The sequence below is a fragment of the Patagioenas fasciata genome, chromosome 3 (assembly GCF_037038585.1).
Source record: "Patagioenas fasciata isolate bPatFas1 chromosome 3, bPatFas1.hap1, whole genome shotgun sequence".
NCBI lineage: Eukaryota > Metazoa > Chordata > Aves > Columbiformes > Columbidae > Patagioenas > Patagioenas fasciata.
The window spans coordinates 91560518-91576661 of record NC_092522.1 but is presented as its reverse complement, the minus strand read 5'-3'; the positions used below and the strand labels follow the sequence as shown (position 1 = coordinate 91576661).

The following is a 16144-nucleotide window of genomic DNA, read 5'->3' as shown; positions in this document are numbered from 1 at the left end:
TATTGCAAGATTGACTTACTACAGCTGCCCCCAGAAATATTTCAGTTCCTGTTGGCCTTTATTTAGCTCTACCTCTTAAAATTTAAGGTTATGATTAATTCTGAAAGTATAGTTCTTAACTGTTCAGTTTCCTCCTCTGCCCCCCGTAAAATGGCAAGATATTTGATGTGCAAAATGTTTGGTACTCCCAGCCGAAGCTTGGCTATATTTAAACCTTTTATCCCAAATTTGGAAGAAAATTAATACCTCTCACAAGTCACAGTAAACTGAACATGCAGTGTGTTTGTTTGCTGCTGAAGAAATTAATTGTTCAACAGAAAACATGCTTAGGAATGTTTTATTTTGGCATAGGAAACAATATACATGAGATTTACCCTGTTTTATAAGTTTAAAAAGGAAACGTTATCTGGATGTGTGTTACATATACAAACACTTAAGTACTTCAGTCATGAGGATAGATTTTTTTCAACCATGGCTGCATGATGTATTTTGATCCATCATATCCACTGAAATAGGCTTTCATATCAGGGTGATGTACCTAAGAAAATAATATTTTGAGTTGATTAAGCAACAGAATTAACAATAAATACAATCTGATACTTAAAAGAACCATTAAAGTTACTACAGTTAGTTAACTACTTCTAGTGGGATTTTCAATGTACCTTGACCTCATTTATGTTGTCAGAACAGTGGCTTCCTCAAACTGTCCAAGTTCTCTACAAGTGTTGAACACATTTCATGAGATATTATTATGTGCTAGATCTACACCAACATTGATGTTTTAAACTCAGCACTGTTCCTTATTGAAGTAGTTGCCACACATCTCTAGCTGGTAATTTGTTATTTATTTCAGCTGGATCAGTTTTCTAATCCAATTAGGCAGCAGGAACAGTAAAGCAGCAGCTGGGGAGACAGTGAACACACACCAAGGAGAAGGCCTTAGGTACCACAGTGTCCAACTTGAAGATGCAAGATCCCTGCAGGGCAATTCAAGTTACATACCTTGTCATGATGCAGAAAGCCTACAGTGAGTGAGTTAGAACAGTCAACTGGGAAAGAGTTAGGACAAGTCTAAGCATTTTCTCATCAGTCTCAACTCTTCAGGAATTTATGCTGCCTATTAGGCTGTTGGAAATGCTGAGTGAGGGCAAACCACAGACCTTCTTTTGAACTTGAGGTACAGGCATCACTCACCATTTGTAGTTACTGTCAGCTAGACAACTTTCAAATATCTGATTTTGTGAGCTTATTACCATCAGTTCCCCTAATAATCTGTGGGGAGAATCAGCCTATCATAGAGGTGAATAAAGCGATCTGGTATCTTCTAGACCAGTTTACACAAGGCAGATATTTAAAATGATGTATCTGTTTCTCCCCATGGACTATAAAGGTAACTGAAGGTAGCCAGCTGACTGACATAATACAGGTACATTTTTTAGACACATAAGTTAGAGTGACCAGAACCTAGTTTTAAGTACTTAGGACACTTATCTGGGATAGCATAGCTCCTGCTCCTGCGTTCAGGTATGTTAGCTCATTTTATATTACGATCAGTGGCTAAAACAAAACAGGAGCTAAGGCTTCTACCAAAGAGAAGAGGTAATGGTGTCATACTGTTCAGTCCCATGGATTGAGGGAGGTCCTTTACGTGTGGTGGCACAGTTTCAAGAGAGACCATGGAGAGTCCTTAGGCCAGCCTAACTTACACAATTCCTTTGGGGTTTCTTCTGAAAGGCAAAAGATGCCAGTTTGAATCTCCTCTGTTTGACTAATCCAAGCATCTCCTGTTAGATGAATCATTCTGCTACTTGCTGTTACTTTAAATACAGGTATTGCCACTATCCACAATTTGAAAGAAGGCGCCCACAATAGCACTGGATCCCTTGCAAAAAGACATTTTTATGTGTGCCTGAAGGCTGCTTTCTGGATCAGAGCCCCTGACAAGTTTAAGAATCAGGTGCATCTTGCATAAACTAGAAATCAAAAGTTACCAAACTGTGATACACAAAACAGATTTTTTGGCTCCCAGAGAGTTTTACAGTTAAGAAGGGAGACATTATTCAGTCTGGGCAGCAGCTGAGCAGGAGCTGTTTGAAATGCAGATTTTACAGAGTGGAATTGAGAAACCAATATACTTTGCCAAATCCAGCAGAACAAGATTAAATGTCTCTTCCAACTTTGATAGGTCAGTGAAATCCTAAAACAAAAGTCCATGTCTGCAACAGCCTGTACATAACACAAGTTGCTAAAACACTTAGAGAACTAGGCAGGTGGATGCTTGGAAGCTGGCAGTACATGGGTCATTTATCATCTTCCAAAAACATACTTGAAAGTACAGCAGTAATTTATCTGCTTTCTCTATTAGTTTTCACTAACTTTGCAAAAATATATGTTCTCTATTAAGCCAAAGGTCACCAAACAAACAAGTTGCAACTGAATAAAAGATAAATACTACCTCTAATCCCATAATAATGGTTATCTCTTCCTCAGGAATATAAGCTGTAGATTTGCCAAATCCATTTGCTTTGTTAATTAGAATTCGATAGTGAGGAGTATCTTTTAGATCCTGTAAAAATAGAAGGAAAATAAATAGCTTCAAGGGGAGATGACGACCGAAGATTACATTATAATCAGTTAACTCTCACTAGGCTTACAGAACCTAAACCTACTCAATATATGCATACAGCAAGTTCATTTTTATGATCTTACCTATGTCAGTTTGGAAAATTAAATATAAAGCCATCAGAACTGTAATATGTGAAGTTCTTGGCATATCTGAAACACTTTTTAAGTCAAAATTTGAATTAACCTTTTATCCCATAGATCTTGCAAGAAACTTGACTTAGAATATCCCTGCTTTGTTTATAGGTTCCGTAACAATTTGTTAGTCAGCCTTCTTCCTTCAGAAGCAGCAACAGAGAACAGCAGAGAGAAAGAAACAAATTCAGAACATAATATCAATCATCTCTGACAATCCCAGTCCTGATCCTGGACAGAGCTAAGGCAACTTCTATGTATATATAAAAGTCTTCCAGCCAAGAAAGAGAAAGTGTGGCTTACTATTATTTTTACAGTGCCTATGAAAACAAATCACAGGCTAGGGTCCCACCATGCTTACTACTATCCATGAACATTCCTGCCCAAGGTAACCCACAGTCTAAACACAAAAATGTGATGGATGAATACAGACAGATAACTGGAGGTTATGAAGCAGTTAGTATCGATCAGCGTGACAGGCAGTGGCCTCTGCTCAACAATGTGGTAAAGAACTGCAAGTCAGAGAAAGGCAAAGCAAAGTCAGGCTGAAAGCCTGGCTCGTGTTCCAACAAGGACCAAGCTTAGCAGTTGCCTCGTAAAGGTCAGAAGGCATTTTGCATAGCTGGTGCATGTAACGTGAAAAGGGGAAGGCAAGTTAAAAAAACCCCAAAGCCACACACTTAAACCACTTATCACTGCTGAAGTTAATAACATAAAGATGAACACAAGGTCACTGGGAGAACAGAACAACATAAGGTACATAAAAAGAATCAGAACGCCTGATGGGAAATTCATGAGTGTTCAGTTGGTGACAACAATAGTGAGAGGAGAAAATGAGAGAAGAGAAGAAAAGAAAGCAAGGATGCAGGTGTTCTAGAAGTAAAAGATGAGTGGCAGGTGGATAAAATTACAGCGGGGAAGGAACAAAACACACAAAACAGGACTGAATGTCTGCTCCCAGCTGAACATGAATTCTCTGCTACAGGCAGAGTTTCTAATTTTTCTCATTTTCAGTTGACTGAATGATTAGTGCCTTCCTGCCACTGAAGCAGCAGGTCAGCAGTCACCCCACAGCATGTGCAGCACTGCATTACCAGCCCAGCACTGTCAATGAAGATTTAGCATCTGATTCTCAAATACAACAAGGACTTAGGCTAAAGAATTTCAAAAGCTTGAAGAACTCTCAACAAAAATACGCTGCTAAATAGATTTACATTCCAAGTATCCAGATCCCCAAAAACATTGCTTTCTAACTGAAATTGATTAAACACAAAGGATTACTTGCATTTCTTAGGTGCAATGAAGATGTTACTAACTATACCTACACTGGATGTTCAGATGTAAGATTTAACAGCCTGTCAACTTCAGTAATACACCAAGAGAAATCCATTCAAACATTATAGGTTGACGCTGCTACTTTAAGTACAACACTGTGTATTGAAAGTGAGTGATTTTAATTTGAGATGTGTCCAGTACAACCCTGACCAGCGAAGCTTAATGCATCAGTGGTGCAAAAGCAAAGCTCTACTGGGACAATAGTGCAGACGAAATAGAGGTATCGCTCAGCTGCACAGGTGCTATGGGACTATGAATATTTTCCATTAGGTCAGCAGGAAGTCTGTAAGAGTGTTTCTGAAGTTTTTTTTTAGCCTGAGTCATTCTGTGTATGTATTAATAGAGTTTAATATATTCAAACCTGTTTCACTGGAGGATAGTTGTGTTGTAGCCATTCTTCTGGAGCTTTAGCTTTTACATCCCATCCAACAATGACTCCTGAGTAGCCAAATCTTTTGTGAACAATTACCTGTCCCACACTGAACTGAATATATTCAGGCTTTGGACTGTGAACATGAGTTGATTCTAGTTTAACAAAGAAAGAGACTTAGCAAGGATAAGTGTTTGATCAAGTATATTAAACATTTAAACAGACATTCTCCTGACTTCCACCAAAAGTGACAGATTAACAGGCAAAGTAAACAAGGGCACAGGTACTTTGATCCCTATTCTCCACTCCATGCCCCCCAAATTTTTACTATGATATTTGACAAAGCAACATCCACCAAGGAATGTATTTTTTCTGTTTGTATGCCTTTGATATTACATAGGGGTCTTAACAAAAGTTTGGAAAGGATAAACACATGTATGTGTTGACAATTACTTAAGCCTTACAAAGAATATTTTACAGTGCTCAACTGATTTTGCCATTAGTTTTTTTCCAGTTTAGGTCACAGAACTCTTCAATTCAGTCTGACTCTGTGGAATTTCTTTCCAGGAGCAGACTGATCAACTGCTTCTTTTTCCTTTTATGAAGCCGATCTGAATCAGTTCATCTCAATCAAGTGAAAGCTATACCACTGCTTCTTACATCAATACAAAACCGGCACACTCATATCTATTCAATGAAATAGATACATACATATATATACCAATATATCATATTGTACTGTTACACAACACAGGGTGAAAAGATCTTGGATTTTAGATTTCTGCTTTGCTTACTGAACATTATCAATAATGTTCAGAGAGGCAAAGCAAGTACAGAAATCCCCATAGAAGATCTTAGAGAAGACAATATCACCAAAACAATCCAAAAGGATTACAAAGATTCCAATACCTGCAAAATAAGAATGGGTTTCTGCTTCATCGTCACCCATTTTAGTTTTCTTTTCTCCATGGTACCAATTCCTAAAATGTAAAATGAATAATCCAACATTCAAACAACTTCTTTCGAAACTGAGTTTTGGCATAGTCATCCTTCTGATTGTTACTATCTTAAGCATTTGTCTGAATAGAGATATACTGCAAAGCCTTTGATACAGAGTTCCTCACGATTTGAAGCCCAAATTGAATGAGAATTTTACATTAAAACTGCTTTTAAGGAATACACAAGATAAAGGAATTTGTTCCAACAGGAGAAAAGAATACGAATCTAATTCATTTGGATATGTAACTCCACAGGTGCATTGTAATTTTTATATCAGAGGAAACCCATTTATTTTCTATAGGTGAGCAAATATTATTCTGAACTCATACAGAGTGATTCTTCAGTATCTTTTGTGAATTCTGTTGTGAATTCTTTTAAGATTGGTTAACATCGGTATGGACAAGGTGTCTGGCAATGAGTCCCAGCTTAAGGGTACAGTAAATGTAACTTCTCCTTCTGCACTAGGCTGAATTTAATGTGAATTTAAAGGGGGGGAGGTTAAGGGGGGGACATCTTAAAAAGGGGAAATGGTTTTCATTGCCATTGTGAAAAAGACAAAGCATACCAAAACAATGACAAATTCAATACGTAGGGGGGAGCTTTCAAATATTCCTTCTGCTGGAGTAGGCTGTGAACAAATGTATTTGGGGTAACATTCACCATCCATACCAGTCAGCAACCTGTTAGTGCCAAAGAACTACAGGTTGTCCTAGCCTCCTTCCTCTTTTATGGTGTTCACCACCTTCCTTCTTTCAGTCTTACACCCTTCACCCTGCCTGGAAGTAAGTAAGCGCAGGTTCCACAACTGTGCTAACAATACTGTTTTTATAAACTCTTGGTTTAGCTCAAATCTGTAAGAAAATTTAAGACTGACAAATACCTTTTAACAGGAACAGGAATGGGCAAATATCCTAATTTGTCAGACTGCACTATAGAAAACAGCAGCTCATATAGTAGGTTTGGAAGGTCTTAAATGTCAACATGTTTTTAGGATAACCAGTTCTTTATAATATAAGATACTCAGAAGACACGAGCAGTTCCAAAGGATCATTTGGTCTTTGAAGGCTTTATCTTTAGATACGTCTGGAGCTTTCCACAAAGCTGCAAAGCAATTGATGGTGAACTTAAGAAAAGCACAATTTCTGTTTCCATCCATATACCATTCCCCCAGGCTTTTGTGGGGGCAAAACTAAGTCTGAATCTTCTACAGTTCAGAGAACTTGACATCCTTGATTACTGTTCATGGATCAGTAATAAAGGATCTTTGAAGGTCCAGACAAGGTAAAATCTTTGGATTATTTCTACTGTGCAATAATTAAATCTCACAAACAAGCCTTTTAACCTCCCCAAACATGTGCAAGCAACAGTCTTCTTAAATTAAAATGGCATATATGTAAATGGATATAATCTGACTTTTTGTAGAACAGTTCACTGCCACATGTCCAATAATCAAGTTTTCCCTTCTTTCTAAACCCACAGATTTCCCATCTGCACTTTCTAATTCAATTTCAAATTTTTTTGAACTACCATATGCAGCATAAGTTGTCCATCCCATGTTGTAGAATCTGATCCTACAATCATGTAGCTGCTTACAATCATTAATATTGTTAGTCCTCTGACTTCATGACCACATAAATTTAAAGTAGAGGATAACATGGATAGAATTACTGCCATAATTTTTTACTCAGTTTTACATGGAGTTCAGATTGCATGTTTGTGTAGACTATAGGTAAAAGGTTTTCCTAAAACTGGTAGGAAGTCCCAAATCAGTGTCAACAAGAAAATAAGAGACATCTCCCCTTTGTTATTTATTTCACCCCTACAACATAACTTGCTGCTAAGAAAAGGCCACATCTGAAATGTATTCTTACATGTAGACAGTATGTAACATCCTACCTTGTCTTTGACAGCCACAGTTTTAAACGATCTGTCCACGCATCCAGACTCAAGTGAGATTTTGTAAAGCTGCTCCAAGAGGCAATTATCCTATAGTAGTAAAAATAATCATCACGTCATTTTAGAAGCCTTCTATACTATTTGTATATATTTTTGTTTAATATGTAAACTTTGCTTCTGTAGCAAATAGGAAAAAAAGTCAGTCACTGGGAACAGTTTCTCCTCAAAATTAATATCTAGCCTGCAAATTAATCTAGGTTCAATTTACCAGTAAACCCTATGTAAATTTTGGAAAATGCCATTTTTCATGACAAGGTTACTTGCTTTCTGTACTCAGACCACAGGAATTGCTAAATTGCATCAGATTCTGCAGTTTCAGCTTGAGAATAGTAAGCATGAGACATTTCAAAAATGGGGCACATAATCTGTTAAAAAATAGCTTATGTGTTTTTGCATAAATCTAAAGGGCTAGTAGTTGACTCATGCCATGAAATCTGAAAATTATTTAAATCTGGGTCTTTATGCACAAAGCTAAATTTAGTGGTTTGTTTTTGTTTTTTTTTTTCATCAGGCCAATGTATTGCTCTCATTATTTACTATATTTGAGTTCTACAGATGAACCACACAACCAATGCACTACACAGGCTGCACTGTTAAAAACAAGTCATATAAGTCTCTCTTTACATTGTTCACCTTCAATATACCAACATTTGCCAGTGACTAATGCTATCAGATATTGGACCTGATAAACTATTCTCCGCTTTACATTTGGAGATAGATGCATGCGATGTTGTCAATACATAGCTTCTTAGTTCATATATTAACACAAAATGGCACTACTTAACTCTATCATTATGCACGCCTGACGTAATTTACTATGCATTAATTTTTGTTGGTTAAGACTCTGTACTGAATCATACTACGCAAGAAAATCTGTTTTAACAGTAAGTGTCAAAAGGTCGTGGAAAGTTAGAAATAGTCTTACTAATCAAACACTTAATTTCCCACTTTTTAAAGGCACATAACCCATAGTAACATATATTGTAACGCCCGAAAGCAGAATGAGATTAAGGCGTAGTTGTGTACTCACACAGATTATACACAGATTTTTTATGTGAAGGAAACAGGTTGTTATTCACATTTTGAAGGACATCTTTAAACAACTAAATATACTCATATTAAGCCACAAAAATGTCTGAGGTATGATTTGAATGTTGTTTTCATGTAGTGTGTTCCACCCGCACTCCAACTTTCCAGGACAAAGTGTCACTGGGGATGAGAAAGAGAGCTCTTTTATAAATAAATACAGTAGGGAAGGCGAGACTTACAACCTTTCTGTTATTTGGATGCGTTGAGCGGAGTCTGCCCCGTACCACTGGGATATGAAATATTGTGCAGGAAGCGCAGACAGGAGCACGCAGATCTGCAGAGCTGCAGCTGCATTGATGTGAGGCATTCCAGCAGGAGGTTTCTCCAAAGATACTTCCCTGATCTCTACTCTGAAAAGAGGAAGGAAGAAAATAAAAAAAGAAACAAAAAATGTAGCAGTCAGCTCTGCTAGCTGTGTAGTACTTAAAAGTTTCCTTCGGATTGTTTTGCTGGTTCACAAGGTAACATACAATCTGTACACACACATTTCAGTTACATCCAGAGCACATCTAAATTAGGTCAAGCTGAATTAAATTGGAGGCTACTGTCCTGGTTTTGCTAAAAAATATTATAAAAAATAATAGAAAACTAAAGTAGACTGCTTCACAAGACAAAGAAAATTAAAATCTAGTTAAGAGTTATACAGACATCTCTACCATCTGGAAATACATAAATAAATAAATAGAGGAACCGGGAAGTTGCACGGTTGTCCAACTTGCAATAAAAGGTTGTTCTCCATGAGCAAAATTCATTGCACTGCTTTATCACCTAATTAAGTGTATTAAATGTCTGACACATCAGATTAATGGCCTCAAGAAAAAAATCTATTTAGATGCAAGTATTGCGCATTTGACAGAACTGAGGGATTTTCCTTTCAGATCACTGGCATGCATAGTATCATACCAAGATGATAACGTGTGCTACAGTCTCATCACTAGACTAGACGTCTCCATTCATTACACAGGCACCTGCCACAGCTTACCAATACCTTACAAGATTCCCGGCTCTTCAAATTAAGATACCTTCAGATGAGGAGGACATTTACTCTCTTTTTAAATCAGTGAGGATTTTTCAAATCAGAACTAGAATGGGCTGAAATCTGAGCTTTTTATCTTTTACACAAGCGTTCTCAGAGTGCACAGGTTCACTACAACCTCCAAAGAGTCACCTCCATCCACTCTCCATTCTGTCTCTTTAGCCTCCAGTAGTGGCTTGTCACAGCCACTACTCTCTAGCAGAGTGCTCAGCTGGCGAGCACAGCAAATTATTTCAGTCGTATCTGAATTGCTTCTAGTTCCTGCTCTCTAATTTCTGACATTTACACAGTAATTTGGGTTAGTGTAATACATCCAGTACACATGTACAGGGGAAGTTAGATTTATGAAAACTGCCTAGCAAAGGTAGTCGAGATCACAAAATAATGCTGAAGGAGGTCCAAAGAATATTGTAAGACCCATGAAAACGTGTGTGTGTGATAAACAATTACCAGAAATGTCATTCTTCACTTCTACATTACACAGAATCACAGAATATTAGGGATTGGAAGGGACCTCTTAAGATCATCTAGTCCAATCCCCCTGCCAGAGCAGGAACACCTAGATGAGGTTACACAGGAAGGTGTCCAGGTGGGTTTTGAATGTCTCCAGAGAGGGAGACTCCACAAGCCCCCTGGGCAGCCTGTTCCAGTGTTCTGTTACCCTCACTGTGACGAAGTTTCTTCTCATATTTAAGTGGAACCTTCTGTGTTCCAGTTTGTAGCCATTGCCCTTTGTCCTACCATTGGTTGTCACCAGGAAGAGCCTGGATCCATCCTCCTGACACTCGCCCTTTATGTATTTCTAAACATATTCATGTTTAGAGGTCATCCCTCAGTCTCCTCCAAACTAAAGAGACCCAGCTCCCTCAGCCTTTCCTCATAAGGGAGATGCTCCACTCGCTTGATCATCTTTGTTGCCCTGCGCTGGACTCTCTCCAGCAGTTCCCTGTGCTTCTTGAACTGAGGGGCCCAGAACTGGACACAATACATTACCTGATGTAGAGCCAACAGCAGAGTAAAAAAATCTCCTAATTTCAGATATTATCAGTAGTTGTACACCTAAATTTCTTCCTTACTTACGTACATCTTGAGGCGAGAGGAAGAGTCACGTAATGAGTTCAAAAGTGCCACCTGCACAGGCTGGGCTGGAGAGCCGGACAGGCCCTGGCAGCGCTCACACCACACAGCTCCTGCCGCTGCGGGTCCTCCTCCTGCTTCTAAAAGCAGCTTTTTGAGCAGCTGGATCCACCAGAGGGAACGGAGAGATGGCCTGGGCCAAAGCTGGAACCCCACAGAATCACAATACTCTTGCGTGGGTTCTGAAGCACCTGGCTGGAGACCCGTGGGATGGAGCTGTGCCCGCAGCCCCGCGCTCGGACTGGCCGCAGCCCCTGTGCCGGTAGTTCTGCCCCAGTCCCGGGGCTCAGCGGTACGAAGCCAACAAGCGGGCAGGTGAGGCGGCGAGGCGCGCTCTGAGGGACAAGCCCCGCAGCCCTCGCCCCAGCGGCTGCGGGGAGCCGGGGTCGGCAGGTGTCGGCGCCACCCCGCAACCCTCCCTCCCCTCCCGGGCCACCCCCGGCGCAGGCACCCCCTTACCCGGTCGCGCTCTTCGGATCTCCGGGCGGCAGCAGGTGCCGGGCCCGCCCCGCCGCGGCCGCCCAGGGGCTGAGCTCCCAGGTTGGGGCGGCGCGGGGCGGGGCGCGGCGCGAGCTGCCGGCGGCGCGTGGCGGCAGGTAGCGCTGTGAGGGCGGGCGGACATCTTGTGAGGCCTGAAGTGAACCCGGAGCGGTGAACTCTCTGCCCGACGCCCGAGTGAAGGCTCCGGGGAAACCTTATAGCAGCCTTCCAGTACAAGGGCATGCGGTAAGGGTGGGTGTCACGAGGAGGGAGCCAGGCTCTTCTTGGTGACAACCAAAGACGGGTAATGGGGTCAAACTGGAACACAGAAGGTTCCACTTAAATATGAGAAAAAACTTCTTCACAGTGAGGGTAACAGAGCACTGGAACAGGCTGCCCAGGGGGCTTGTGGAGTCTCCTTTTTTGGAGACGTTCAAAACCCACCTGGACACCTTCCTGTGTAACCTCATCTGGGTGTTCCTGCTCTGGCAGGGGGATTGGACTAGATGATCTTTCAAAGTCCCTTCCAACCCCTAGCATTCTGTGATAATAAGAGAAGGGGTAACAGCTTTAAACTGAAAAGAAGCTATATAAGGAAGAAATTCTTTGCCATTAGAGTGATGAGACACTGGAACAGGTTGCTCAGAGAAGTTGTGGGTGCCCCATCCCTGGCAGTGTTCAGGGCCAGGCTGGTTGGGGCTTTGAGTAACCTGGCTGGGTGGAAGGTGTCCCTGTCCATGGGCTTTAAGGTCCCTTCCAACCCAAACCATTCTGTGATTGTCCCGGACTGGCAGTCATCTTCCTCTTGCAGGGAAGGGTTCTCAGAGTGGATCAGATCAGGGTTTTCCCATTCTCAGAATGCAACAAAACAAAGACCCGAGGGTTTTCGCTATCACCCTGTCTGTGAAGAACTTTAATGTTCTGTGCAGCTGAATTTCACACAAGTTTAACCAGATATATTTGCATACGACAGCACATACTAGCACCAGACATTTTGTAGTAACTTAAATGGACTCTGCTCTACCCCCCAAAATGGAGAAACACACAACACACACCCCCTGCAAGGAGAGGAAGGCATCAGTGGTCAGAGCTGCTTCCGGCATGAGCAGACTTGAACTGAGCCCTCATTCTTTAACAGAACACCACAAAGGCAGGGCTGAAAAGTCCCTAAAAGTGAGGGCAGCTCCAGTGTCAGGAGCACAAGAAACAATTATAAAAATGATTGTGCCTCATCGCCACCTACTGACATTTAGGCTCCTAGCGTCCCGGACTTGGATAGGACCAGCTGCAACACCACTGTACTATGACCTCTTTAGGGAAGTAAAACTCCTTAAAGGACTTTAATTCCTAAAGATTTTGATTTATTAGAATACTAGAAGGAAAAAAACAAATAAAAAACACAAAAATTTTCCTGAGGTGTAAAGGGAACCTCACACCAAATGCTCAGAAAGCAGATTTTTTTTTTTTAATGTTTCAAACATCTGGGGGGCGAATTATACATGTCAAGAGCTACCATCCATTTGGGGTGCTCCGAGTTGGGCGAAGATCCCAAGTTTAGGGAACTATTTCTTAGAGAATTACATAAACCCTCTTGCATACATAAAACCTCAGGGTTTCCACCATTCTTTTTCTCCATGCAGAAGCAAGAATTTCCAGATGTACAAAAGAACCCAATTTCTCTTACTTGATAAGAAAGGCGTATTTTTCACAGAACTGTGAAACAACTGCAATTACCAACTACAGAAAACTAAGAAAACTCTTATTTTCTGTAAAAATTCAAAACAGCCTCTTCTGTGAAGACAGGGTTCTCCATAAGCCTGGTAGAATCAAGTCAAACAGACAGAAAGTGAAATTCTCAACAGGTCCGTGAAAGCTGGATAAAAGAACTGCTGCTCAGTGAACTGCCTTTCTGCCATGAGGCTTCCCTGACAATAACCACCTCCTCAGGCAGAGAGAGGAGGCTTAACAGGGAACCAAGGGCACCAAGACAAGTGCAAAAATAATGTCCAAAGCTCACAATAAGTTTTATAAGAATATAAGTTTTGTAAAGTCTAGGCACACTGCTACACAGACTTGAAGCATTTTCTTGAAACATTTCCAAAGCCAGGAAAAATTACAACTTGATAAATTAGAAGGTAAGAAAAAAACCCTTCCCATAAGACAATTTCAGATGATCTACCTTTCTTAAGACAAAGCTTATATAAATTTTCTAATAATTTTCCTAAATAATTTAAACTCTCATTTCCTTTATAACTTTATCAGTTGTTTTAGAACCTCAAACCTTTTGCAACCATCACATAGAATAAAGCTTTGAGTGCTAGATTTTTAATCCTTCACAATGTACTTGTGCATTCAGATTAACTGATGTCACGGAAGGACAGCAGTAGCGCAGAGTGCACACACACCCAGCTCTTCATGTTGAGATTCTTGTTAGGCAAAAATTTGCATTCTATTGAAAGATGCTGGCATGGTCACTAACTAAAGAGTTCCCCTGTTTAAAGTTATTTTGTTCTGTAAATGTCCTTACGATAATATCTTGGTGAATGGGAAGCTTTTAACAGCTGTATTCCCTTTTTTAGAAGTTCGTGGCAGCTTGCCCCACCCTGCTTCATAATAAAGCAAATTCCAGTTTTAAATTAGGGTGCTGAAACATGGGGAAAAAAACCCACTAAATTTCTCCACTGTAGGACACAAATCAAGTAATTCTTTCTAATTTCTACTGGTTTAGTCATATTCCAAACTAGCTTTACATATTAAGAGACAGTCTTTCTTATTTTGAATATCCTTGTTCAAAGTCAAATTCAGAAACCTGAAATGAAGCACAGATTAACAGATAAGGCTGGCTGACCCTTGAATACTAACTAATATGTAGCTTGAACTCAGTATATTCAGGAATATGCCTCTGCAGAAATTTGATGCTGAATGAATTGATTACCTGCCTCTGCTCGTTTCCCCTCATTTTTTTTCTTCCTCTCCACCGATGTGCCAAACAAAGCAATATGAGAGGCAGATAGGACCAATTTTAGGTAAAACATCCCTACTTCTGAGAAAAAGAAGCATGAAGGAAACTTGTATGACTGTTTTTGGATTAGAAACTGCTTTCCTTAATTCACTACCCTGTCCTCCCTTCAGCATGCACACAGATTTCAAAGTACAAGAGAGGATTCATTAATCCTCACTACACTCCTGTAGAAGAGTCAATTAAGCCTCTTGTGAAGTTACCTAACACAAGATTTCTCAGAGCTAGAAAAACCTGATATTTTGGGCTTTGCGTTTCATGTCCACATGACTAAAACACACAAAAATTACATTTTGCATGCTAACATTGTGTACAGTAACTCAATCATATGCTATTTGAATTCCAGTCACCTACTAGGTTGATTGCTGGTTTTAGTTCTCTGGCACTTACCTTACTTTCACATGTGCTTCAAATTAGAAACACTGATTAGTTTTTAAAGCCATTACACTTTGCCCATTTGTCTTTGGGAAAAATGAGGGAAACACTCTTCTGTGAAGCTCATATTAATTGCTAGAGCAGGAAAGAACACAGGTTTTGGTTCAAGAACTTTTCACTTTGAAAACAAAATGGTCAGCTTCAATGATCATACATAATTTCCTTCATTTAATAAGCATTATGATCTAACAGGCATAACTGGTATTAACAAGACAATGAACCATTAGTAGTGGTGCAGTCAGCATTGAGCTGTCACATACCAACATTTCACAGCATCTGTTAATCCTAAGTAAACTCTTGATTCCTACTCAAAGTAAAATAACCACCATAGGTTTCAAAAGGACACCAGTCACACAAGTGAAGAGAGAACTGGGATATGATTGTATTTTAAGGATTCTGTACAGAACTACACAGAAAAAGACCTTTTAGAAAGAAAGACTATAGACTTTATAAAATCTCCTTTAGAAGAAACAAACTAAAAAAAAAAACAAACCACACAGAACTGTGTAAGACTGCTCACAGTAGCAGAACTAAAACCCTAGACCTGGGGTGGCTTGTTTTTGGAAGAGCACACTACTATTATTACAACACTGTTGTACTGAAGATGCACATACCATAAAACTCCCACCTTAATACTTACCAGAAACATGGAAGCGTGCTGTATTTTCAGTATCCTAAAATTATTTCTCTCCAAGCAGAACATGCCAATTACTAAAACCCACACAGATACTTCAGACAACAGAGGCTTTTCCTCATATGCTGCAACAAGTGTTGCTTTTGTCACAGACTCCACGGTGGACATGTCTGGAAAGCTACAGAGAACTTGGTTTGATCTGCTGCAGCCATTCCCCATGGCTCAGCAGGAGACATAGCTGAGAGGTGAGTCACTTCTTCCTCAGGATTTCAGGTAAGGTACTTAAGGATGAGAAGATCATCTGATAAAAGTAGTAACAGGTGAAATTAAACAGAATCCGCATGGTGCAGTATTTGAAATACCAAACATTTCTTTTGTCTTACATATTTGGAGCAGAAACATGTAGATTTAAACAAACCAACCCTGCAGCACCAGGAAACAAAATACATCCCATATTGACTTTCCTGTGCATCACCTGTCTAGGGCAACTAGAGCTGAGGCCAGTACCCTGCATGCAGGGAGAAGAGGGACTTCTCTCTGCTTGGTTGATTTAAGCTTCTTCTGGAGTTGCTGGGAAACACAGATTTCCAGAGAGATCGGATGTAGCTCTGGTACAAACAGCTGTCACCTGAGCAGAGATGACTCCTTGGAGGATGAAGGATACCCTGCTGCGCGTGCAAAAGTGAGATAAGGGGACTGGTAACACGGCATCTTCAGTGCCAGAAGCTACTGCTTTTATGTTGCCTCCAGAACTATAGTTTTTAGTGAAAAATCCTACAAAACAGCAAATTTTGATCTCTATCAGAGTGTGCTTTGGCTGTCATTTTGTCTGCTCCCACATAAGACACTATACCATACGCTGCTATACCATATTCCACAAAGAATCAAAACAAGCTG

The 16144-nt window shown here is 40.2% G+C and overlaps 1 protein-coding gene across 1 annotated transcript; it reads right to left on the bottom strand.

The window, feature by feature from the left end:
• Positions 1 to 319: 319 nt before the first annotated feature.
• LOC136099631 (uncharacterized) lies at positions 320 to 15415 on the bottom strand. Its single transcript, XM_071807283.1, has 9 exons — positions 15254 to 15415; positions 11323 to 11477; positions 10627 to 11103; positions 8686 to 8856; positions 7358 to 7447; positions 5372 to 5442; positions 4454 to 4617; positions 2456 to 2566; positions 320 to 538 (listed from the first exon to the last, which is right to left on the bottom strand). The coding sequence occupies exons 1-9, from the start codon at positions 15413 to 15415 to the stop codon at positions 443 to 445; spliced, it is 1497 nt and encodes a 498-aa protein (XP_071663384.1). The 3' UTR covers positions 320 to 442.
• Between the last annotated feature and the right edge of the window lie 729 nt (positions 15416 to 16144).